This window comes from Martes martes (genome assembly GCF_963455335.1).
Source record: "Martes martes genome assembly, chromosome: 9".
In the NCBI taxonomy this organism is placed as follows: Eukaryota; Metazoa; Chordata; class Mammalia; order Carnivora; family Mustelidae; genus Martes; species Martes martes.
Genome location: NC_137896.1, coordinates 26932101 through 26958232, shown reverse-complemented (window position 1 = coordinate 26958232; position 26132 = coordinate 26932101). Strand labels below are relative to the sequence as shown.

The window sequence follows — 26132 nt, the reverse complement described above, 5'->3', positions numbered from 1 at the left end:
ATCATCCGTGGGCTGCTAATAATATGGCTTCTGCATCCCAGACTCTGCCCTGGATGCTGCAGGTACCTAGTGGTGAGCAAGACAGACCTCACACCAGACCTTTGGGGCCAATGGTCCAGCTAGTGAGAGGATCCATTAGCAATCAAGTGGCTCAAAAATCATTCTTCACACTACAAGCATGGCACATATATGCAATATAATATATAATTGATATATATTATGTAATTGATTATATATGATTATATATTATTATATAATATATAATTGATATTTGATATATAATACACATTATATATAATATACATTATAGATCATATTATATAATATATATGCCAAAATATATTATATGACACATATAGTGTAATACACAATACAATAGTATATTGTATTATATTATGAATGAATTTGCAAACAAGGAAACTATGGCTCCCCTGGACATATAAATTGCCCCCACAAGTCAGCAACTATGGTGAAAATTGCAGGCGTCCCTCAATATCCCTTCTCCCTTTCACACATGGCAAAAGACTACATTTGCAGGCTCCCTCGCAAGTAGGTGTGGCCATGTGATTAAATCCTGGCCAATGGGATATGAATGGAAGTGAGGTGTGCAATTTCTGGGTTGTGCCTTTAAAAGGAAGGAGGAGGGTTCCTGCCCCCTCCCCTTGTCCTCCTTCTGTTGATTGGAACATAGACTGAAGGGCTGGAGGTGGGGCAGCCATCTTGGACCACAAGGGGTAAGAAGGCAGAGCAACAAGATAGAAGGAACCTGGGTCTCCTGAGATTGGTGAAGCCACACGCCAAGTATACATTAACGTGAAGGAGAAATAAGTTCTGTTTTATTGAAAACACTATTGTTTTGGGTCTTTACTACAGGGTTGCAGCTCCTAAAGAAAATAGCAGCAGAGCCAGCAGCAGAAGCCGGGCTCCTTGATTTCCCCCATTCAGGCCCTTTCCATTATCCACCCCCTCCCCCATATATTTTATTTTCTTTCATATGTTTTCTTGTTCATAACCTGATCTGTTCCTCACAGCAGTTCTGTAAAGTCCATAGCAGAGACAGGATGTCTGTGATGCTCACCCAAGAGGCAAGAATGGTAGGTGACCTGCCCTAAGGCACATGGATGGGACAAGTGGGGTCAGAGATGTTATCTCATTCTGCCTCTATGTCTGACTCCTAGTCTAGGGTCCTACTCAGCCTTTGGTGCTATCCCTCCTTGTACCCTGGGCACCTTTTGCCCTCACCCCCACTTCTCAAAATATGAGCAAGACGGAAGGTTAGCAGAGAGATGTCTCTGCGTTCTGAGAACCTTGAGCCCTTCCAGTCTCCTGTCCCATCATGAAAGCACATGCTAACACACCAACGGGGGCGGGGGTTGGGGGCTGAGGATGGAGTCCAGCCAGCGTGGGGGGCCCAATACCATCTCTCCTTCTGTGGCTGCTTATCCCCTTCCAGCAGCCCCCACTTCAGCCCAGACCTACAAGGACAGTAATCCAATCACTTGTCTGCTCCCCTGCCCTGTATCCCTATGCTCTGTACCTGTAGGTCCTGAGCCAATGTCCCTCCCCCATCCTTAGCCCCTCAACACCCACCTTCTCAATATACATCCAGGCCTCCTCCTGCAAAGCACATCTGACTCTCTACTTAAGAAACATGCTCAACCCATGCAGAGGACAGGCTGGGGCACAGGAGCAGCCCTCACCAATGACAAACAGGGGTCAGTGGGTGAATAACTCCCTTCCCTCGGCTCTCAGGAATCTTTCAGGATGGGGCCCGGGTGCCCATAGCAGTCACATGCCCATTGATGCACCAGCAGTGCATGGGAGGCTTTCCCTTCTCAGTCTCATTTTTCCACTTCTCTACTGTGCTTTCCGGGTCCACCTTCCAGAAAAGCCACTTGCCCTCACATTCTTGTCTCATGTCTACTTCTGGCAGGGAACCGAACCTACAACACGTCCTCTCCTCATGTGCCCCATACACAGGAGTCCCAGGCACCTCTTTCTGAGCCCACCTGTGCTGTATGTGAGTGCCCTTTACACGGTGCACTAGCCCCATGGTACGCAAGTGTCCTATGTACACCTGTCCCACAGCCAGTATCCAGTACACGGTCCTACATCCATATACTGGATGTAGGACCGTGTACTGAAGATGTTATCTCATTCTGCCTCCATGTAGAAGGAGGCAGAATGAGATAACATTCACTGCCCCCAGTGAGGCGGTAGAGACTCTAGTGAAGCAGAAAGGGCAGTGGGAAGAATATCCTGGACCCAGCTGACCTTGGGTGTGACTCTGAGGTGAGGTGCCTGCCTGATCCGAGCTCCTGTTTCCTCCCCTGGTGGATGAGCCCCAAGTGACAAAGATGTCATGGATGCAGGGGAGACAAGCCCTGTGAAGTACAACACAGGGACAGGGGGCACACAGGAGATGCTCCAGCAAACCTCCTCCTTTCTTCCTGCACCCACCATCTCCCAGGGGGTGCTTTAAATCCAGGGAACGCCATGCCTCCAGAGCACTGACCCTGGGCTGGCCTGGGAAGAAGGCATGGGGATAAGAGGAGACAAGGGCCCTGTCCTCATGGAGCTGCCAGGGAGAGGTGCTTGCTTTTGCAAAGCCTGGGGACATAAGTCTTGATTCCCCTTCTTTCTCTCTCTCAGATTAGGGAGAAATCACAGCATCCAGGTTTTTCATTCTCCAAAGCTGGGAGCTTCTGACAGACTGCGTGGAGAGGAAGGAAATGGAGGCTGAGCTGGCTGAAGATGTGTGTGCATGGGGGTGGGGGTGTGGACACTCCCTCCAGGTCTGAAGAATGCATGGCCACCAATTCATTTTCTCTAATCCCCGAACCATGCCCCGTTATTTGGGATATCAGAGGCACTCCATTAGACCATCAGAGCGCCAGGAAAACCAGATGTGCTGGGCAGGTTGGGACCCTATATATATATATTGGTAGATATAAAAGAAGTGAACAAACCCAAACACCCGCACTCAGCAGGATGCCCAGAGACAGATGAAAGTGAATGGGGTAGGGGACAATAGGCATGTGGCCAATCAGCGCTGGAACTTAAGGTCTGTCTGACGTCCCCGAATCAACCTGGAAGTCAGAGGCCCTTGGTTCTGCTTGCACTTCTACTAACCCTCAGTGTGGCCAGAGATCAATCTCTTTTCTCTTTGGCACTTAAATTTTCCAAATGCAAAAAATGGGAATTAATGTCAACAACTCGGAAGTTTTCTTTTGTTTTGTTTTGTTTTTAAATTTATTTGATAGAGAGAGAGAGCGCGCGCACAAGAGCGAGCGAGAGCTTGAAAGGGAGAAGCAGACTCCCCATGGAGCCGGGAGCCCGATGCAGGACTCGATCCCTGGACGCTGGGATCATGACCTGAGCCAAAGGCAGTCGCTCAACCAACTGAGCCACCCAGGTGCCCCAACAACTCTGAAGTTTTACATGTGCTTTGAAAATTATGATGGCACCCAGCATAGTGGTTATGAGCACCGAGTTGAGGTTTGGATTTTTTTTAAAGAATGAATGAATGAATGAATGAATGAGTTTATGTATGTATGTATGTATGTATGTATGTATGAGAGAGGAGAGTGCATGCTCGTTCCAGAGTGGGAGTGGAGGGGCAAGAGGGGCAGACAGGGAGAGAGAAGAGAATCTCAAGCAGATTCTGTGCTGAGCCTTGAGCCTGACACAGAACTTAATCTCAAGACCATAAGATCATGACCCTGTGATCATGACCTGAGCCAAAACCAAGAGTTGGACACTTAACCAACTGAGCCACCCAGGCGCTCCTGAGGTTTGGATTTGAGTCTGAGGTCTGTGGTATATTGACTGTGAGCAAGTAATTAACTTCTCTGTGCCCAGTTGCCTCAGCTTAAAATGAGGAGAATAGCACCTGTATGATAAGGTGGTTAAGGTGATTAAGTGGGCTAATATTTGTAAAGCACTTAGGATAGTGTCTGGTGGGATGCCTGGGTGGTTTAGTTGGTTGAGCATCTTCCTTCGACTCAGGTTATGATCCCAGGGTCCTGGGATCGGGTCCTGCATTGGGCTCCTTGCTTGGCGGGGAGCCTGCTTCTCCCTCTGCCTGCTGTTCCCCCTGCATGCGCACTCACTTGCCCTTGCTCTCTCATAAATAAATAAATAAATAAATAAATAAATAAATAAACAAACAAACATAAATAAAATCTTAAAAAAAAAGAATAGTGTCTGGCATATGGGGAGGTTTATATAAGTGTTTGTCAGATAAACACACAAGTAATTTGCTACTATCACTTCATCTCTGTTTAAGTGTTATCACCTCTCCCAGGAACACTCTTCCTTTCTTCCTTCTCCTTCATGCAGCAAGACCTCAATCTTCCCTGGGTTATCCTTTCATATCACCTTCCTGGACACACTGTTTCCAGAGTTTTCTCACTTGGAACACAGCGGGGCTGACTGGATCTGTATTTTTCAAACTTCAGCCACTCTCGTATCACTTTCTCAGTTTTTGCCTACCCACCTCTACTTAGATTTACTTATATTTGTCTTTAAACTAGCCATATTAGATAGGAATAGTTCCTCTGAGTGACAGAAAATCCCAAGTAATGGTAGTTTATAGAATATAGGAGTTTATTTCTCTCACAAATAAAAGTATGGGAAACTATCCCAAGCTGGTCGTTCCACGGTCATCTGGGATCCAGATTCCTTCAATTTTGTTGCTCTTCCATCCTTACATGCTTCCACCTCATGGGCCAAGATGGCTACACAAGTTCCAGCCATCAGATCTGCATCCTGGCAGCTGGAAAAACAAAAGAAGAAGGAAATCATGTCCCCTTCCTTTAAGAATGCTCAATACATTTTGCCCACACACCACCTCCTCTGACAGTCTAATGGCTTACTGTTACACTCGGCCACACCTAACTGCAAGGGAGGCTGGGAAATGGAATCCTTATTAAAGGGCACTTTGCCAGGTACTGATCAAGGGTTCCATCCCAGTGGGAGAATGGGAGAGTAAATATTAGAGGAAACAAGCAGATTATGTTGCCCCAATTTTATAGAGACTCGTATTTTTTTCTCTCTCACTCTTAGCAATAGTACCCACAATATCTCTGGTTTCACGGGTTAGTTATATATTTTTCTAAAACACATTAAAATACATACCTAGCCATTAAAATGAATACATATATACATATAGGGTACGTGTATAGGTACAGATATAGACATACTCTAGAGGGTGGGAGACTGTTACCATCCCCAGTGACCCAGGCCTCTTGGTATTCACACCCTTCTGTAAACCCCCTCCTTGAATCAGGACTGAACTGTGACTTGCAGCAAAGCAACAGAACGCAGCAGAAGTGACACTATGCCTGTTTCAACCCCCCGCCTTTTTTGTTTGTTTGTTTTAAGATTTTATTTATTTATTTTAGAGAGAGAGAAAAAGAATGAGCAGGGAGAGGGCAAGAGGAAGTGGGAGAGGGAGAGAAAAAAATCCCCAAGCAGACCCTGTGATGAGGGCTCCGTCTCACAACCCTGAGATCATGACCTGAGCCGAAATCAAGAGTCAGACACTTAACCAAAAGAACCCCCCAGGCACCTCTCAAGCCCCAGCTTTAAGAAGCTCCCACAGCTCCTTCTTTTGTACCCTGCAGAAAGCCGAGTGCTATATAAAAACTCTGACCACCTCGAGATCATCATTGTGTGAGGAAGCCCAAGCTTATGACCTAGAGACCACGTGGTAGAAACAGAAAAACCCACCTGGCAATAGACAGTGAGAACCAGCTCCCAAAGACATGGACATTTCCCGCCAACTCCCAGTGCTATAGACCCCTCCAGCAGATGCCATGCAGAGCAGAATTGAGCTGTCCCCGCCGAGCCCAGCCCCAACTGCAAACTGAGCAGATAAATGGTGATTTTCTTTTAGGCTGTTAAGTTTCGGGGTGTGGTGTTACGCAGCAATATATAACCAAAGCACATTTATCTATGTAACACCTAAAATCACGTTATGCATCATTACGCTTTGAAAAATTCTAGATTAAGTGATGCTCTAATATTCTAGAAGAGTGCGCTTGCTCTCTCTCTCTCTCTCTCACACACACAGACTCAGACATCACCAGATAGATACACAAGCAGGAAACTGATTGAAGACTTGTGGCACGCCAACATAACCACAATAACCTCCCCAATGGTCTCTGTCTTCGCTCTTTTCCCCTTTGCACTGGGAGCAGCCAAAGACAAAATGTTTGCAAAATGGAACTCTGATCACATCATTCCCCTGCTTATCACCTACGGCAGTGTGCATGAGGGGGTCTCCTCGGGTTCAACCGTATACACTCAACAGATGACCATAAGCCACACTTGGCGTTGACCTACTCCGAAGGCTATAGGACAGGAACCTTAGCTTGCTAGCAGAGTACTCAATGAATGCTAGCAACAGGAACTTCTCACATTGGGGGTCCTTCCTGCCGGCCAGCAGAGTAAAGCACGGGTACAAGGAAATGAGATCCCATCAGTAGGTGCAGGAGCCACCCCAGCTTAAAAGCTTCATGTCCCATGAGAGCCCACATCTTTGGACCTGCCTGGTTACATGAGTCACCATGTTCAGGAAGCCCAAAGTAGGACTTTCCACCAGGTATTTACTGTTCCTTCCAGTCCAGATGTAGTTACCAATCTCTTGATCCTTGTTTTTAAAAAAATTATATAGAACAATTTTAGATTTATAGAAAAAATTGGGAAGGTAGTACAGGGTTCCCCTAGACCCAGTTTCCCCTATTATTAACATCTTAGGTTGGTACAGGACATTTGTTACAATTAATGAACCAAAACGGATACATTATTATTAGCTAAAGTCCACACTTACTCAGAGTTCCTTAGTATTTACCTAATGTCCTTTTTCTGTCCAGGATCCCACTGGGGATACCACGCTACATTTAGTTGTCACGTCCCTTTAGGATCCTCTTGGCTGTGACAGTTTTTCAGACTTGCCCTGTTTTTGATGACCTTGGCCATCCTGAGGAGAACTGGTCAGGCATTTTGCGTAATGTCCCTCAATTGGGATTTGTCTGATGTTTATCTCATAATTAGGCTGGGGGTTGCGTGTTTTGGGAGGAAGACCTCAGAGGTAAAGTGCCATTCTCAGGATAGCATATCAAGGGTACATGCTATCAACATAAACTGACTGTTGATGTTGACCTTGATCACGTGGCTGAGGTAGGCAGGTTTGTCACGTATCTCTCCTATAAAGTTACCCCCTCCTCAGAGTGTACTCCCTGAAGGGCACTATGCTCTGCCCACCCTTAAGAACTGGGGAGTTGTGTTCCCCCTCCTTGGGAATGGACTATCTACATATTTGGAATTCTGCGTGGAAGATTTATCTTTTCTCCGCCTTCTTTTTCATTTGTCATACTTCAGGCTACATTCCAGTATTATTTTATTTGATCAAAATTGTCCAGCTTTGGAATGCTCCCAATGCCCCCCGAAACACCCCCATCATTGGGTGTGTATGTGTGTGTGTTGTGTGTGCACTGAAGGACCGCCTCACTTCCCGCACTCTAACGTGCTCCACGCTCATCTCCTATATGTCCTGCTCCAGTCCCACAATCAGCCCGTTTCTCCCTGGTTCCTTGTGTTGGTGGATGGTATTAGAAACCAAGTTTGGGCACCATGTGTGCTCGCTGCGATGCAGTATCATTGTCTAGGCTCTCTGAGCTGACAGAGGAAGGAATTATACATGTGTATACTAACTAACCTGTGTGCACACACATAAGCCATGAATATTTCTGTATGTAATCTTCTGCAACTAAATTAAGCTAAAGATGAGTTCATACTGATAGCTCCAGTTGTTGTTGTTGTTGTTGTTGTTTTTGAAGATTTCATTTATTTATTTTTGAGAGAGAGAGAGAGCGCGCGGGCAAGCAGGGGGAGGAGCAGAAGGGGAGGGAGAGGGACAAGCAGATTCCTTGCTGAGCAGGGAGCCCAGTGGAGGGCTAGATCCCTGAACCCTGAAATCTAGACCTGAGCTGAAGTCAGACACTTACCCACTTAACCATGTGAGCCACCCAAGCGCCCCTGACGTCTCCAGTTCGAATCAATTACCACATGGCTCATTCCAGCCTCTTCCTCAGGGGTCATTTTTATCATAGCAATGTTGCCTAGTAACATAGTGGACATATGTTTATCTGTTTCCAAGGAAACAGAGCTAGATAGTTAACCAAAGGTCAAATTCTCCTGCAAAAGCAGAAGAGGTTTTGTTAACCCTTTACTCACCGGCATCAGTGGTTCCCACTGCTCTGCGGGTAAGAACAAAGTCCGTGGCCTAGGAGCTCTGCAACTACCTGGCTTGCCAACGACAGTCCAGCCTCATCTCCTTCCATGTTCCTCCTCGGCAACCACCTCTGCCAAGCCTCACACCATCCTACTTCTCTCCCAGGGCCTTTGCGCATGCCAGTCCCTCTGCTAGGCAGTCCTCTTTTCCCTGCCCTCTTTATCTGGCTGCCCCTCTTCAGCCATTGGACCTCACCCCAACCCTTGCTTCGGCGGGGCCCCATCTCCGGGACTAGGTCGGCACCCTGCCCCAGGCTCGGCACAGCACTGCCTGCTTTTGCTCTATGGCATTTACGACGGAAGCGGTGTTACATTTTCTCGCCCTTTCCTCCCAGTAGAATACGAGCTTCTTGAGGGTAGGGCTGAAGTTTCCCTAGTTAAGCAGTATATAACAGGTGCTCTAAGTAAATATGGGCTCACTTGCTTCATTCCTCATTTAATAAGTATTTATCAGGGGCCTTCTATGGGTTGGCCCCTTTTCGATCTCCGGGATACAGGAGAGAGGGAAACAGGGAAAGCTTCTGCCTCCTGATACTTACTTTTTAGTGGGGGCGACAAAAAACAAATAAGCTCTTGGCAGGCGTTGATCAATGCTACGGAGAAAAATTCAGACTTAAGGAGTAAGGGGTGCTGGGGCAGTGCTGATTTTAAAAGGCTGGTCTGAGAGGGTGTCTCTGAAACGGGGGCATCTGAGCAAGGACTTGAAGGGAGTGGGGGAGCGAGCTCTGGGGCTATCGGGCAATACAATGTTCCAGGAAGAGGCAACAGCAAAGTCAAAGGCTCTAAGCAGGACTGCGCATGATTGTGGGAGGGGCCTGGGAGTGCTTTACGCTGAGGTCTCAACCAATCACCAGATTGGTTACTTACTTACTTACTTACTTACTTACTTACTTACCTGTCCATTTCACAGATGAGACCACCGGGGGTTGTGGCAGTGCTGGGAAGCACACGGGAGTCTGGTCCCATACTTAAGCTTCCCCGCGGAGTCCGGAACAGGAGGCCAGGCCTCCGAAGGCAGGGAGAGACTGAAACCTCCCCATTCCCGAGGTCCCTCCCAGGTCTCCACCACTCCGGCCTCAAAGGCACAGGCCCCCAGTCTCCAGGGAGGCCTCTGGCATCCTGCTTGGCAGGGACCTCACAGGCCTTCAGAGCAGGACGTGTCAGGCTCTCCCGTGAGGTGGCTAAGGAGTCAGGACAGGACATCCTCTTCTGCCATTCCTTCCAGGTGGCCGAACCCGGCTGATCTGAAAGCCCCCAGAGCCCGCATTTTCATGATCCCACTGACAGAGGTGAGCGCTGAGGCTCACAGAGGTGAGATGACCTCGCTGAGGACATGTAGGTGAGCTGGCCTCCAAGTCTTCGTGGAAACTCCATGATCTCCAGACCGAACTTCCCTCGGGGCTTGTCCTGGGCCTTCAGAGGCAGAGTGTCACCTTCACTTTCAAGCTCGGGCCGCTCTCTTGATGCCACCTTAATCTAGGCCCTGTAGAGGAAAGAAACAGCTAGCGCCTATCCACTTTTCATCCACGCATACGGGTTCTAGGGGATCAGACAGGGGCCCAGGAATGGCCAGTCCGATGAGGGCTGCTGACCCGCAGAGAAAATAACTTTCAGAGATCAGAGCGATAGTGCAGGCAAAGGACCCGCGCAGCGGAAGGGGCCTGAAGTCGGCTTCCCAGGGGAGGAGGCACTGCAGCTAGGCCTTGGAAGGGCGACGGTGTGTGTAGCCATGGGCAGTTCCCCAAGAGAACGCCCACCTTGGACTGTGCACCTCACTGTCCCACAAAGAAGAGCAAGGAAAGGGAGGGGGATTCGTCAGAAGCTTCCTTTCAGCCTTCAGGTGGCGCCGTTGAGCCACGGAGCCGCACGCGCCTGGGAAGACTGTCCCGACCTCAGGACCTGGGAGAGGACCCAGGTCTCACCTGGGGGCTGTGCGCGTGGGAGCGGGTCGGGGCGGAGGGAGCGACGCGACTTTGCACCGCAGGGGCGGCTTAGCTGGGGGTTGCGGGGGTTAGGCAAGCGGCGGGGGAGGGGTCTCCCTCAGCACCCACCCCCGCGCCCCGCCCCTGCACCCGGCCCCGCGGGCTCAGAGCTTCAATTCCCCGATCCCGGGTGCCCGCGAAACAGATAAGCCCTCGGGGGACAGGGAGGGGCTGGAGCCCGATCCCCCGCGGGCCCGACACCCAGCCTGCTACCCGCCTCCCGGTCCCTCCCCGCGCTAACTCTCCCGGCGCCCTCGCCGGCCGCGGGCGGAGCTCAATAGGCGGCGCTCGGAGCTCCCGGGCCCCCGCCCCTGCCCCTCCTTCCCCGGAGCCCCCAGGGGCCGCCGCCGTAGAGCCCCGCGCGGCGCGAGCAGGTACGTGCGCCTTGGTGGCGGCTCCTGGCTGGGTCGGGCCGGGCCGGGGAGGGGGCGGGAGCCGGGGAGGGTGAGGCAGTGGCGGCCGGGCCCGCGCGCGCCCGGGTTGCGACGCAGCGGAGACACCGGCGGACGGGCGCCGGTGCGGGGAGGCGGGCGGGCGCCCGGGGAGGACTCGCCCCTGCCCCAGCCCGCGGGCAGCCGGTGCCCGCGTCTCCCGCGCGCGGAGACGGGGAGGGAGGCCCGGCGCAGGTACGCACGCGGACCGGGAACGGCGGGGGCCGGCAGGAGGCCGAGGGCCCCAGGCGTGGAGGGCCGGCAGGGGAGAGCTAGCCTGACCTCGCGGCCCGGCCGAAGGACACGCGGCGAGGGGACCCGGGCGCACGCCGGTCCCCGAGGAGCCGGGCCTCCCCGGGCCGCCTGGCGGCTCTGCTACTGGGGCCGCCCGGCCCGGCCCGGTCCGGCCTGGCCCAGCCCCGCCGCGTTTGTGGTCAAGGGCAGGAGCAGGGGGTGTGAGCTGCGGGCAGGCGGGCGCGCGGTGCGGCTGGCAGCCGGGGTGCGGGGGTTTTCAGCGTGGAACTTTGGGTATAACAGCGTGGACCTGCGTGTGCGTATGTGCGCGCCCCGAGGCTTTGTGTACAACTCGTGCGTGTGTGTATGATTGGGTTTTGTGAAGCTTCACCCACGGCCGCTGTGCGTCTGTCTCCCCGCGTGTTAGTGCGTGTGCGGGGAGGGGGTGGGGTGCTGGGCTCCCGGAGGGGCTCCGTGGGTGCCGTCTGGGGGGTGGGTAGTTAACTGTGTGTGCGTAACAAGATCTACCCCTTCCCCGGGTGTGAGTCCCAGTGTGGTCTGCGGATCTCTGGGTCGCACTGCGTGGCTTCCCATGTCTCTGGGTGCTGCCTGTAGAAAAGGTCCTTGGGGGTGTGAATGTGGATCCGGGGTGTGTGTCTTTCGGTTCTGTTGGGCTGCAGATGAAATTGAAGTGATTGGAGAGTTACTGGTACCGTTGGCGGGAGGAGGGGTGTGCGGTGAGCAGTGGACACCAGCATCTTTGTCAGTTTCTGCTTGTGTGTGTGTGGGGGGGGGGTGGTAATTGACTGGGCATTCCCATGTATGACTGGTGGGGACTGGTGGGGATCTCTGAATCTGTGTGGGAGACTCACAACTCCGGGTGACAGGGAGTCTCTTTTTTTCTCTGCCCTTTTCCTAATTCTGGCATCCTGAGAAAAAGTTTCGGGTTCCTGCTAGCTGAAAGCCCTGCTCCCAGAATGTGGGTGCCCTTGGTTTCCTTGGGATACAGAGGTATCAGCATAGGTGCTGAAGATCTGGGTGGAGGGGGGCATATCTGGACACCTAGTGGACAGGAATGGTCACCGCCCTTCCCTGTTTGTGGTGGTACTCAGGAAAATGATTTTGGTGCTAAGACTAAAAAAAAAAAAAAAAAAGGCAAAAAAGCCAGCCAGCACACCACACCACACCACACCTCTCCTTTCCGTTTACTGGAAAGTGGGGACAGCCTGGGCAGAGCCTGGCTCTGAGTAGGTACCCTGCTTCCCCTGGGCGGGGGAGGGATTGTCTTCCCTGGAGCCAGTTGCCAAGCCATTCCTGAGGGCTGGCTGTGTTCCAAGCCAGGGGGCTGGGACCTGGACAGGATTCGGACACATCCCTGCCGTCAAGCTGCTCACTGTGGCCTTAAAACGGGTGGGTGGGGGGGATGAAGTAGAGTCTACAGGTGGGGGCTGGAAGAGCCAGTGAGGGAGGGTAGAATGATGCCACGGGTGCAGAGAATGCAGGTCTGCAGGTTTGTAAGACGTAACAGTTCTTAGGGAAACCATGTTCAACTTCTGGCCCCCAGATGCATGCCAGGGGAGCTTGCCCCGGTTTGTAAAGTGGAGGTGGTAATTCCTGCTCGTGGGGCTGGTAAAGGTTACAGGAGAGACTCCTGAGCTGAAGTGCCTACTGTCAGGCGGGCGCTCAGTAAACGTTTATTAAATTGGAACTCAGGCAAGAGGGCCGTGGTGCTAGGAATGGGTTGTAAGTGGAAACAGGCTTTGTACTCACATGAAAGGCCCGGTGTGTGCTAAGAGGAGGTGTCTGCTGCAAAGTCCACGTTGGAAGCAAGATCAGAAGGATTGAAAAACGTGCCTTCTTGCACTGAGGTTCCATGAGTTTCATTCATTCATTCGTTCCATTCATTTGCACTTCATTTGCTCATGTTCTCTCTCTCACTCACACACACACACACACACACACGCATGCACGCACGCATGCATGCACACAAACAGAACCACAGGGCACAGGAGAGTACAGTCAGGTTTGGGAATGCAGAGAAACGTCTTGACTTGTGGGTATGTGTGTGTAGACATACCACGGCCTGTGAGCCGCTCTGTACCTGGGGGTCTCTGTATATAGGGCACCGGGACTTGGGTCTGTGTGCCTGGGGCCCTGGGCATGTATGCCCCCAGGATGTCGGTGTGTGCAGGGAAGGCTAAGGTGGGGAAGGGGCCTGAGGTGGGAGCTGGGAACGGGGGCAGTGGAGGGTGGCCGTGAGGGAATGAGAGCCTACGTGGGCCAGAGTCTTCCATTTTACGAGAGAAGCCAGGAATCCAAAGTTTAAAATGTAAAATCTTTTGCTTTTTATATATTGGCAACTACTTCAAAAACAAGTGAACAGACCAGAAACAACAAAAAAGCAAAACTTCTGCCAGCCAAATATGGTCCGTTGGCTGAAGCTGGCATTCTCTGACAGAAATGGACATGTGCTGTCTGTGTGTGTGGGTGTGTGTTCGGATCCTTGGGTGGGGTGTCTCCTCTTTGAGCGGACACTGCCCCCTCCTCCCCTCCCCCTCAGCTCCCTTCCGTGATCCCCATCCAGGCCCCCGCCATCTTCTATATCTATAAAGGCATTGGGCTTTGACCTCAGTCACAGCTCTCAAATGGGCTCCTTCCTCTTCACCCTCTCAGCCACCATCCCTGCCACCCCCAACCACAGCAAATTCCTTCCAGGACCCCTGATCTCCGCCCTTCTCCATCCTGTCCTGTCTTCCACATAGGAAGGAGCCCGAGAGAGCTTCCTGAAACCTAAGCAGATGTCAGCAGTCTGTGCCCACACCTCAGCTCCCTGGCTCCTTGGTCTGACCTCCAGAGTCTTTTGAGAGCTGGTGCCAGCTGCCCTCTGAGGCTCCCCTCTTTAGAATGCCTTCACCACCCCCCCCCCCAAGCTGGGGGATTTCCACTCATCCTCTGAGGTCCAGTTCAAATGCCATCAACTTCTAGAAACTTCCCTGACTTTCTCCTCTTTGTCCCCACACCATCGTCCTCATCTCTGCCCCTCTCCTCACCCGTAGTCACACTTGTTTCATTAATTGAACTGGCTGGGGCCTTACATTATTTTATGAACTCCCCACATCAACCCTAGGAAGGAGGCATTTCACTTATTCCCATTTAACAGATGAGAACGTTGAGTCTGGAGGGGTCACATCACTTGTCCAAGTTGGAGTGGTAAAGCTGGGATTTGATCCTGAGACTCACTGTGTGAATGGTAGCTTACTGAGCACCTACTGTTCTGAGTCCTTTGAATGGATGATGTCAGTTACCATTAAGTAGGAAGGAGTAGTGTTACTATCACTTAATAGTCCGGGAAACTGAGGCCAGAGAGGGTAAGTAGATTGTCCAAAGCCATGTGCCAGCCGGTGATGAAGCAGGGTCCTGGCCTGGCTTGGATGACTCTGTCATTGTCTGAGTCCCCATCTCCACGTCTGTCTGGCAGGCTCCCGCAGGTGGGAACTGTGCCCGGCCATCCTCACATCGCTTCCAGCCGAGCCTGAGGCCCGGCGCCAGCAGGCTCCTGGTAGAGGTTTGTTAAATTTGCCTTTCTCTCTTCTCTTCTAGCTGCCAAGGGCCAAGGGATGAGTGGGGGCCCACCTTCCCAATGGCATCTCCCCCCGGTCTGGAACTGAAGACACTGCGCAATGGCCCCCAGATCCCAAGGAGACCAGCTCCTCTGGGCCCGGCGGCTGCGCCCAGGGAGGGTGTGGAGAACGTCTGCTTTTCCTCAGAGGAGCATGAGACCCATTTCCAGAACCCGGGGGACACCAGACTGGGTAGATCCCCCAGTCCCCCCGCGGGGGGCCCCTCACAGCCCCGATCCCAGCGATCCCAGCGGGACGATCTATCCCTGCGTTCTGAAGAGGGGCCGGGCCTGGAGCCCGTGAGCCGCCCAGTGGATTACGGCTTTGTTTCTGCTCTGGTTTTTCTGGTGAGTGGGATCCTCCTGGTGGTGACAGCGTACGCCATCCCCCGTGAGGCCCGCGTCAACCCTGACACAGTGACGGCGCGGGAGATGGAACGACTAGAGATGTACTATGCCCGCTTGGGCTCCCACCTAGACAAGTGCATCATCGCGGGCCTGGGGCTGCTCACTGTGGGCGGCATGCTTTTGTCAGTGCTGCTGATGGTCTCCCTGTGCAAGGGGGAGCTGTACCGCCGGCCCACCTTCGTTCCTGGCAGGGGCTCCCGGAAGACCTATGGCTCCATTAACCTGCGCATGAGACAGCTCAATGGGGAAGGGGGCCAGGCGCTGGTGGAGAACGAGGTTGTCCAGGTCTCAGAGACCAGCCACACACTCCAGGGCTCTTAAGTAAGAGCCCACCCTATCTGGCCGCTTCAGCTTCAGGGCTGCAAGGCCCCCTGAGAGCCTGGGGTTGCAGACTGAGCTCTACAGAGGGCCCTGCAGGAGGGGCCTTGGGTGCTGGAGGGGGAGTCCTGGGGCCAGACCCAGGTGGCAGGTGGGAGAGTCCCCCCCCCCATCTGTTGGCAGCTTGAGGTTTTGCATTATTTGGAGGATGGCTTCTGCTGCTAAAAATACAAAAGTTTGGAAACCACTGCCCATGGAGGATGAGGTTTCTTGGCGTTTCCAAGGATTGAGAGCCATCTGAAAGGCTGCCCCTCCTGTTCCCCATGCCTTGGGGAATTTCGGGATCTCTGTGGTCCTCATCAGCCAAGTGTGGGTGTTGGGCGACCTTGGAGGGACCCCCTTTTAGCCCTGACCGTCTCTTGGGAGGTGGCTTACCGACGAGAGGAGAAATCAGTACTGAGGTGACCGTCCTCTCTCCAGGTCTCAGTCCCCCACCTGTGAAGTGAGAGGGTTGGGCTTGATGATCCCTAGGGCCCCTCCAGTTCTGCCCAAGGAATAGGAGCCCAGTAGATCTCTGCCTCTGGCCACCTCTACAGGAAATGAGGGTGTTCGGCAGCCGCTCACCATTCTCTGTGCCATTTTCTGGTCTGGCTCCAGTGGCCACCACTGTCACACATGCAGCAGCTCACATGATCCTGCCGGGGAGCCTCTTAAGTCCCCTGGTTAGGCAGGGTTCAAGTCCAAAGTTGGCTACAGCCTGATTTGGATCTTGGGATTGAGTTACCTACAGTGACCAGATCTTAGCCCACGTCTAGCAAGGTCAAGTGCATAGTTTTCACCAACCCCCCTGATAGGAGGGCTTTATTGTATTTCCGTGGACATGATGTGGGCTTCTAGTACCTCCCCCTTCTCAATATTATATCTCCATGCCTCACCTTCTCAATATTATGTCTCCATGCCTCACCTTATTCTGGTAGCAGAAAAAAAAATTTTTTTTTAATGCCAAATTTGTAACCTCCCTACTCCCCTTTAGCAGTAAAGTGAGCCCCAGTGTATGTAGGAGAAATCAGGTATGTTCTGGTGGCTTAGAAGCTCCCAATGACCACTGTGTGTCCCGTTTTTCCTGTGGCATGTTTGCAGGCTCTGTCCAGACTCTTTAAACTACTGACCAGGAAAGAAGTGGGCCATGGGGGGGCAGGGAGCTCCAGGTGCTTGAGGACTGGGGGAGGCATCGCCCAGTATGAACAACCCTAGGGGGCTTTGAGAGTACGTGCTTTCTAGGCCCCCCTGGTGTGAAGACTCTAAAAGGATCATTTCTGTGAGTCCCCTGACCCCACACAGGTCCTACTCCATCTCCATTGGCCGTGTGGGTCCTGGATCCTAACTGTCTACTGTCTCTTGGGAGTGAGAGGGTGGGGTGGGAATGGGGTCTGTGGGCTAGAGCAGCCCCAATTAGCTGTAACGTGAGCCTTTCACTGGCGAGCTGAACATCTGGGCAATGTAACATCACAGCTTCTAGGACAGATCAGATATCTGCTCCCGCTGGCGGGTTTTGCCAGGAGCAGAGGGTCGGGGGAGGACTGGAGGGGACAAGCGCTCTTCAATGTGGCCTGCCGAGTTCCCTTTCTGGAGCTGAAGGGGTGTGGTTTGAAAAGAACAAAGCCTCAAGTGGGTAGAAGATGCCCAAGTCAGGGCTTCCCTGATGTGTCGCTTCCCCCACCCACACTACAGGGGAGGAGTGCAAGCACAAAGCGGCGGGAGCCGTTCTAGGTAAACTACAGTTTGAGCTGAACATTCCAAATGATGGGCTGAGACCTTTCCAGTCCCTACAGTGATGATAATACAAATACTGGTCCAAGCCATGTGGATTACCATGGCGGCAGCAGGGGGTGCGGGGGGAGGGCTTGTTTCACTCAAACCTGTTGAGTGGATGCATCTGGGACCATTAGTGCCTATCAGTTTAAAGGCGGTGAATTGTATTTAGGGGCTAAGTGTGTTGGAAGATGGAATCCCGGGAATCTCAGGTTCTCTCCAAGCCAGAGAAGCCTGCTTTGCATCCTAATGCAGAAACTCCTTTAGAAAATGTGTATAATGGATCGAGGCAGTCATTACCTTGTCAGTAAATTAAGAAAACTTGAGAGATGCCAAAAACATTTCCCTAAGACTGCAGCTGAGCTCTCCCAGTCAGTGGGGCAGAAATAGGTTTAGGATAGAATCAGGGAGGAGCGCAGCACAGGGTGCCGAGAACTTTCTTTATAGGTTTTCTGGGGGGTAGGTGTGACATCTCAGGGGACCCTGTGGTCACTGGAACGTGCTTTGTGTGCAGGAACTGCCTCTCCTCCCTGACATGCTACTGGGGTCCCCCCCCAAACTTGCTTCCCTAATGTGTTAGATATCTGCTTGAGCTGGTAAACCTGGCTTTAATCCAGGCTCTGCCATTTCCTGGCTGTGTGACCTTGGGCAAGCTACTCCACCTCTCTGAGTATTGTGTTCTTTATCCCACTTTATGAAGTGGGAGAGTTATGAGGTCCAGTCACTAAGGTCACTCCTTTCCCTCTTCAGTTTGGGATAACTGTATTAGGCCTAAAATCTGCCTTCTCTCCCACATCTCCATCCTACCCATGAGCATATCTGGTTGGTTCTGCGTTAGGAATCTGCCCCCTGACCACCCATCAGCCACAATTACCAGCTCCACACTGCACATCACTATTCTAATTTTGCTCCTGTCCACGCTCTGGGCCCAGTTCATCTTCGCTCTGCAGCCAGACAGATTTAATTGGGTCAGGTCCCTCCTCTGCTCAAAACCCTCCTATAGCTCCCTCTCATTCTGGGCAAAGGCCAAAATTCTCCCTCTGACCAGAGGTGGATGTACTGTCCAGGCCCCTCACTTGCCTCAGGCACCCCGAGTCCAAGTTTTATTTGTAATTTTGATTTTTTAAAAGGTTGGTCCCTTAAATTGCATACATTCAGGTCCCCCTAGACGTGGGTCCATCCCCCACGGCAGCCCATGAAACCCTACAAGATCCGGTCCCTGTGGCTCTCTGACCTTATTTCTCACCCCTTGCCTTCTTGCTCACTCCAGCCACACTTGTTTCCTTGCTATTCCTCAGCCCTGCCAGGCACACTCCCACCTCAGGGCCTTTCCACATGCTACCAGGGAGATATTTCCCCTTGATAGGTGCAAGGTCCACTTTCTCACCTCCTTAGGAGCTTTATTCAAATATTACCTTTTTCAATGAGTCCTCTTCTGACTGCCTAATTAGAATAGCACCCTTCCCCCAAACTCAACCTCATTCTCTTTTCCTTCCGTGCTTTATTTTTCTCCAGAGCACTAATCGCCACTCAGCCAGCTGTGTTTTATGCTTCTTGTCTCTCTAACCCACCACCTCCCCCACTGGATTGCAAGCAGCATGAGGGCCCAGGGCTAGAACAGTGCCTGACACCTGGTGGATGCTCAGTGTTGAATGAATGAATGAATGAATGAATGAATATAACCCATGTTTCCTCCACCTGCTGTGTGGCAGCCAGGCCCTGGGCGGGGTCCCAGAGACCCACAGCCCCTACCTCACTCCCTGGAACTCCCTTTAGGGCAGAAGATCCTGTGGCTGGAAGGAAGGACACTTTGTCCCTGGAACCTGAAGTTGGAGCTTTGGAACCCATTTGCCTTCCTCTCTCAGGCCCTTGGTACTGCTTTATGTGGGAGAGGTAGAGGCTTTCTCCTCTGATGAAGGAAGACTGTTCTTCCCCAGCCTTATTGGAGATGGGTTCCAGCTAGTCTTGGGGGACATTTACTGGCTACCAAGGAGCCTGTGAGATACACCAGGCTAATTATCTCTTACTCAAGAAACTTGAATGCCCAGGCCTGGGCCTTTGAAACAGTCATCTGTCCTCACCTCTGCTCACTGACACCAGGCATCCTGAGTCTTCAGGCTGAAAACACGGGCTGTCTGAGATCCCGCCGTTACTGCTCCCTTCCTTGAGAATAAGCATTACCTTCTCTGGGATGCTCTTCAAAATAACCCCCTTTGTACATGCACACATCCACACATGTGCAGGACACATACTTGTGCACGCACCTGTGTGTGCACGCACACATACCCCTGACTTTCTCTTGTTTCACCTAGCTCAGAAGCCAGGACACATACCCTTCTGAAGCAGCTCCAAGCCAAAGCAACCTCTGGATTACTGAGAACGTATTCTCTTTCTCCAGAAGCCACAGGCCTTATGGTTCCCAGGCTGCTAACCTCATAGCAACAGTCAAGTTTCCCCTGTCTGGGTAATGCTGGTATCTCTATCCTTCCTGCTTCCCTGTGGGGCGCAGGGGAAGAGATGTCCACAGAATGTTTCCACCAGGCATTTGGGGAGGGGACTGTGTGGTCCTGGCTGGGAACCAGAGGAGCCGGGTCCTGCAAGTCACCCCTTCCCTGGGGATCTATGGGCCAATCACCTCCTCTTTGGTCCTCCAGAATGAAATTGGAAACCTTTCCACTCTGCCTTGTCTGGGGACTGAGATCGGGAAACACAAGCAGAAGGCATTGCAAAGTTAAGAGCATGTGACCCCATGTCTGGAGAGCTCTGTGGGGGCAGGAGGAGGGAGGGGGAAGGGAGGCATTAAGAAGCCACAGGAGCTGGAGCTCTGTCTGTGAGGGAAGTAGGGTGTTGGTGGCACTGACGAAGTCAGGCCTGTTGGTTTCTCTGGGAGAGAGTAGACTCCCCTTGATGTCCCCAAGGAGGTAGATTTTGGCTAAGGGAGGGAGAAGCTTGCTGAGACCTTGCCCTGGTTGGAGTGGCCGGGAGCTCCTTGTTAGTGCAGTTATGTTAGATTACTGGTCAGGTGTTAGTATCTTTAGGGATGGAACATAGTAGAGTTGGAGAGGATTTAATCAAGAGGCTCCCCCAGCTTCCAACCCCTATTCTTTAAGAAGAGCCAATGTCCCAAGGGCCCTCTGTATCTTCTCTTTGGCCCGAATACCCTCTTCCCCACATCATTCCTCTTCCTGGGTTAGGTCATCCAGGAGCCAATGAGAAGTAGGCCTAGGATATCTGAATTGTGCTGCAGGTGGCGGGATTATTGCCGTCTTTCTCCCAGGAGGCCTTGCACTTCTGAGCTTTGTCCCTACTCAAATTTCAGAGGTTTGGGGGCACGGCCCCTCATGGAGCAGGTCCACTGAGATGGCCCAACTGGTAAGAGGATATGGGAACTGGCTCTGGAGTCTGATCACCTGGATGCTTGGTGGATGTCTAATGTCCCCAAGCCTTTGTTTTCTCATCCCTATAATGGACTACTAATAACAGCACCTTTCCTAGAAGGCATGGGGAGCAATAAATGAGTAAAGTCTATACAATTAGCTATTCACATTCATTCATTCGCATCTAATCAGCATTCTTCCCTGGGCAAGGCACTGTGGGGACACACTGCCTCTGCCCCTAAGTTAATCACAGACTGCCTGGGGAAAAGGACAGTGCACACCAGGCTGTGTGTGTGCACGCGTGCACACCCAGAGGAAGTATCTGATTAAGTTGGGGTCAGAAAAGGTTTTCCTGGAAGGGATAATGAATAATAGGAATCTTAAATAGGGAGGCAGTGTCTGATATGAAGAGAGTGTCTGGTGTGGGTAACAGGAAGGGTGTACTGGGCAGGGAAACAGCATGAGCAGAGGCTCGGTGGCACACAAAGCCTGGGGTTTACCGGGGAGGGAGGTCTGTAGGTTCTGTGCTGGAATGCAGTGAGGCATGCTGAAGGGCAGGCATGTCATCATGGGGTGACCAGAGCCCTCGGCTCACAGAGCTGTTATGAGGACTGCGTTTGCACTGGTGTAGGGCAGGGCATGGGGCCTGGTGCATGGTGAGAGCTCATTGCGGACCATCATGACTGCCTGCAGATGTGTGTGGCAGGAAGACACTTCTGATGGCAGATGTACTGTGGGGTGACACTGGCACTGGGGAGGCCAGTCCATGGGACTGTGGTCTCCAGCTGCAGCCAGAGGACATGACCTCAACCTCCAGGCTCCGTCTCGGGAACCCATTCCTTCTGTGTCTTCAGGCTGCCCAGGTTGAGGTGCTGGCTCACCTGGGCCTAGGGGGAGGTTAGTGAGTGGAAGGATCTTCTGGCAGGGAAGCTGGCCCCAGGGGAGTAGGGAGGGCAGGGGAAGAAGGTGCTGCCAGCAGACCTCTTCCCAGGGGGTGGGGCATCTGGGCCAATACTGACTTAGCATCAAGGGCATTCAGCAAAGGCCATGTCCCTCCCTCTCCCAACTCTACTTTTCCAGTCTCCCTAACCTCCTCCTCTTTGGCTCCTTTGTGTCCACATCTTTCACTGAAGCCTTTGCTGGGGGCCAGGGGTCATAGGTGAGTTGTCACTATCTGCTGACTCCCTTTTAGCCCCCTGACTCCCCTCCTGAGAGTCTCCACCCTCTCCCATCACAGAGGAAAGCAGAGCCCACATGCCCATGCCTGCAGGGCTCAGCAGGTGACATTCACGAATGTTGCAGGTGGCTGTGGACAGTGAGGGCAGGATTAAAGGGGTTCTCCCTTCAATTCTGGCTGGCTGGTGCCCTGTGGTGGATGGGCTTGGGCTTCCCAGAGCTCTGGATCAGTCAAGAGCAACTTGGGCATCTGGACATTGTGGGTAAAAGGAAGCTCATAGGGATTATCCCATGGCCTGAGAATTGTAAGGCAAAACTGAGGACACAGGAGTGTCTGATGACACCCCCTGCCTCCCCGTCCAGGGTTTACTAAGTCACTCTGAGAGATAGGTACACCCTCATCAAGTGGACTGACCTCTGTCTCTTGTCTGGAGGCTGGAAGTGCAAGGCCTGCAGACCACCCGAGTGCTGGCCATCCGAGTATCCTTCTTTGTTCATTCTTTTAACAAAGATTTGAGCATCAATTCTTTGCTAGGTTTGGAGATAAAGTACTGAACAGATGAAAAACGTAGAGTACTCTGGAGAGGCCTGGAGATATATCTTCTAGAACTCAGGAGGTGTTCATGAACGAGGAGATGAGGTCTGTCTCTGCCCTGGAGAACTTCGGACATGGGAGTCCATGGAAATGGCCGGTGCTGGCTTTAAGGGACAGTGGTGTTGGGGAGGAAGGGCAGGCCTACCTTCCCTCCTGGTGTTCTGAGGTCCAGAAAGGTAGGCACATGGAGGACCCTGTGACTGGAAGGGCCCCAAGTGTTGGTGCAAGGAGGGGAGGCGAGGCTGGAGCTGTGGGGGGCATGGTGCCTGGGCAGCTGGCACATGAATTCAAGAAGCAGATGGGCTGTGAGCCTCTGGTGGACTGGACAGAAGCCCCCATCCTCTCTGAGGGTCCAGGACAAAGCTCTCATCACCCCCCCTCGAAATTATGCCTGCTGTTTACTAGGGACCCAGCATCAAAAAACCCACCCAAATCACCCTGTATGAACTAGAGCAAGAGCATCTCCCCCACCCCATCCACATCATGCCAGGGAAGAGATACTTTGCTTTTGTTTTCCTTCTCCTCTCCCTACCACAGAGGAAAAGCTAAGGTCTAAAAGGTCAGGGGAGACCTCTTGCAACTCCAGTTTTAACAGGAATAGACTGAGTCTGTGAGTCAAAGAGATCAGTTCGTTATTGCTTGGGCTGTAGACATGCAGATGAGAAAGGGGGCATTGACAGAGGTCAGCTGGATGAAAGAAAACTTTCTGTTTGCACATATCATTGAACTGGTTATGCATTACACAACATCAGTCATCCCATTCTTAAGTGAAATACCATGTTCTCTCTCTGCCAGGCCCTCTTCTAAGCATTTGCCTCTAGCAGCTCATTTAAACCTCACAACCACCTTGCAGAGTAGGTGCTGTCATTCCTTCCATTGTGCAGATGAAGAAGCTGAGGTTAAGTGACTTGCCCAGGGTCGCACAGGGTGGTACCTGCAGTCAAGACTCAAATTTAATAGTATGCCATCATGCCTCTTAACTACATTTAATAACATGCAGGCAAGAGCATGTTGGTAGGTGGATCTGGGCTGTGGGCTGCCACCTTGAGGCCTGTAATTTCAATGTGTTGGGAGCTCTGTGGGGGAGAGGATGAGGGAATACTGGAGTACAGGAGTGCAGGGGAGTACTGAATTGGGCCAGGCCCATGGCCCATTTGGAATCACAGATTCTCACAGACGGGCAGGATCTTAGAGACAGTCAGGTTGACCTTTAATTCCATTTTACCTATGGGGAAAGACAGAGAGGGGCAGAACTTGCCCAGGATCACCATGGCTCAGGCCCTGTACCTGTCCCTCTCTTCTTCATAGGCTTCTTACTTGAATTTATGTCCTGGGAACCAAGAAGGCTACAGGATGAAACTGTGATCCCATGATTCTAGTCTAAAGGAGGGGAGGGCAGGACTGTCTAGAAGGGAGAACACCTAGCTCCAGGTCCCTTTCTCCTAGGGATGCCTCCCTGCCTGCCCCAGGAGTCTGCTATCCCAGATTGGACCTGGCCCAAAGGCAGCTGTGCAGGATGGTGCTGACCAGGGTGCTGAACCTGGATGGGCCCCTTCCTCAAACACTCAGTCTAGCTGAGGGGAGAGGGAGGTTGAAGGTAAGGAGACTTATTTTTTTTTTCCCTCAAGGATAAAAATTACTGTTTTGGGTAGTTTAGTGGGGCTACAATTTCCGTAGGTCTGAGGCTGTGGGAAGGGCACTCAACTGCTCTGGACATGCTTTTTCATCCGTTCAATGGGGAGAGCAGCTCCTATCCTACTAAACTTAGAAGGCAGAGGTGATCATCTCTTGGGGACAGGTGACAGAGCCCTGCACAAACCCCAAGCCTATCTCTGGGGCCTGGTGACGGCTCTCAGGAGCTCACCTTCACAGAGGGGCTTCACAGGCCGGTTTCTTCCTCTGAAATGGGGGTTGTGCTGGGTAACTTCAGATGCTCCCAATCTGGGGCTCTGGGTGAAATGGTCAGGAGCGTGAGATACACATCACAGACCTGGGAGTCTTAGCCCATCTCGGGGCTTATGCTGCATTGTTCCCTTTTCACACAAGTCCTGACTTGATTTTCCAGCTTTAGGAGTGAGTTTTGCACAGGGATCCATGCTCCTCCCCTGGAGAGGGTGGGGGGCTCTGAGTATAGCAGTTCTTCAAAAAGAGCACTGGCTTTAGAACCAGGCTGACCCAGGTTCCCATCATGGTTCCGCCATCCCTAGAGGGGAAGCCTAGCACATCAGCCACTGCTGTTAACAGTTTTCACCCTGCAGGGCTAGAGTACTACATGAGGCTAGGAAAAACCAAGTACCCCGTGGGCACCAGATAAATGCTTGTTTCTTGCATTGGAGGGCAGCCTTATCCTAAGCCCTCAGCCTGATCCATCCATATGGCCTCAGTAATAACAACTGGCCCCCACTGAGCTCCAGGTATCTGTTTATAAGACACAAAGTTTGGTAGGACCCTGCAACAATCCTGAAGAAAGAAGTACGGCTGACTTTGCAGATAAAGCCACGTACCAGCGAAGGGAAGTCTGTGAGTCATACCCATGCTTGTCTGATTTCTCAGACTCCTGCTTGGCTTTGAGCATGGTGGCTTACTGGACCTTTTCAAACCCTCTTTTTCTCGTCGAGAGAGTGAAGACACTACCTCATTATGGTTGTTATGATCTGAAAATATAGCGTATGCTATTTTAAAAGGGTACATGCATATTTAGATGCATACATGAAACACATGTGAGTGACCCATGGAGGCAAGGGAATGGAGTGGGTACAGGGAGCAAAACTTGAAAAACAAAATGAGGGAGTTCTTGCGTGCATGAGTCATAGTGTGTCATGAACCAAGAAGACTGGCTAAATTCTTTGCACCTGACAGCCAGGTGAAAGGAAGCAATGCAGGTATTACACCAGTGCGTCTCAAACTTTGCATGTGCATGTGAATCACCTGGTGAACTTGATTCTCATTTACTATATCTGGGGTGGACCCTGGGATTCTGCATTTCTACCAAGTTCCCAGGTGAAGCTGCTGGGTGCAGCCAGTTTGAGCAGCAAGGATATAGACGGTCTTCCCTTTCCTTCTTGGGAATTCTCAAACTTGTCTGATCATATGCATCTGAGGAACTCATTAAAAAAAAAAACACAGATTTAAAAGCCTGACCGAAGAGATCTGGATCCATGTGTTGGCTGGGGCCAGGATGTACTGTATACTTGGAGCAAGCACCACAGGAGACTGTTAAGCTCCTGTTCAGCCATGGTACTCCTCTCTACCCTGGCCCCTGGTGCAGCTGGACCCAGGACACAAGAGTAGACCGAAGCAAAGAGAAACATGTCCAGCTCTAGAAGTGGGAAGGAAACAAGGCAAAGGAACAGAAGATGGGGATGTGGGGGCTGCCAGAGGTAGGACAAGTGATCTATGGCATGTCACCGTTAACATAAAGATCTGGAATCAAATATTTCTTTTCCTTGTAAGCCACTGGGTAAACACAGAAAGTTCAAACCATGCAAAAGTAGTGCCGTGAACTACACTAGACCTGGAAAGGTCATGAGAATTTCCCTATAGCTCATCTTGACCAGAACCTTCCCAAATCAAACCTAACCCCTCTGTGGCATTCCAGCCACAGTACCCCAAGGTGGCTACTACCAAAGCCATGCCCTGCTCCTTAGGGGTGACTGGTTCTGGTCCCCATCTTGCTCAGCCTAGGTCAAATTCTTTTTTTAGGAAACAGAAGACGAAACCACAATGAGATACCACTTCGCACCTACTAGGATAGTTCTATGCAAGAACAAGTACTGGAGAGGATGTTAAAAAACTAGAACCTTCCTACCCTGATGGTGGGCATGTAAAATGGTGCAGCCAGTCTGGAAAAGTCTAATAGTTTTTCAAAAAGTTAAGCTGAAT

At 51.8% G+C, this 26132-nt stretch overlaps 1 protein-coding gene across 2 annotated transcripts; it reads left to right on the top strand.

The window, feature by feature from the left end:
• Positions 1–9200: 9200 nt before the first annotated feature.
• Positions 9201–15546, top strand: TMEM74B (transmembrane protein 74B). Of its 2 annotated transcripts, none has more exons than XM_080812767.1 (2): positions 9201–9637; positions 14546–15533. In XM_080812767.1, exons 1-2 carry the CDS (start codon positions 9570–9572, stop codon positions 15291–15293), a joined length of 816 nt encoding a protein of 271 aa, XP_080668893.1. In that variant the 5' UTR covers positions 9201–9569; the 3' UTR covers positions 15294–15533. The 2 variants fall into 2 exon arrangements, with proteins under 2 accessions (XP_080668893.1, XP_080668894.1); XM_080812768.1 differs by lacking the exon at positions 9201–9637 and adding an exon at positions 10590–10654 and having other exon boundaries at positions 14546–15546.
• Positions 15547–26132: the final 10586 nt, after the last annotated feature.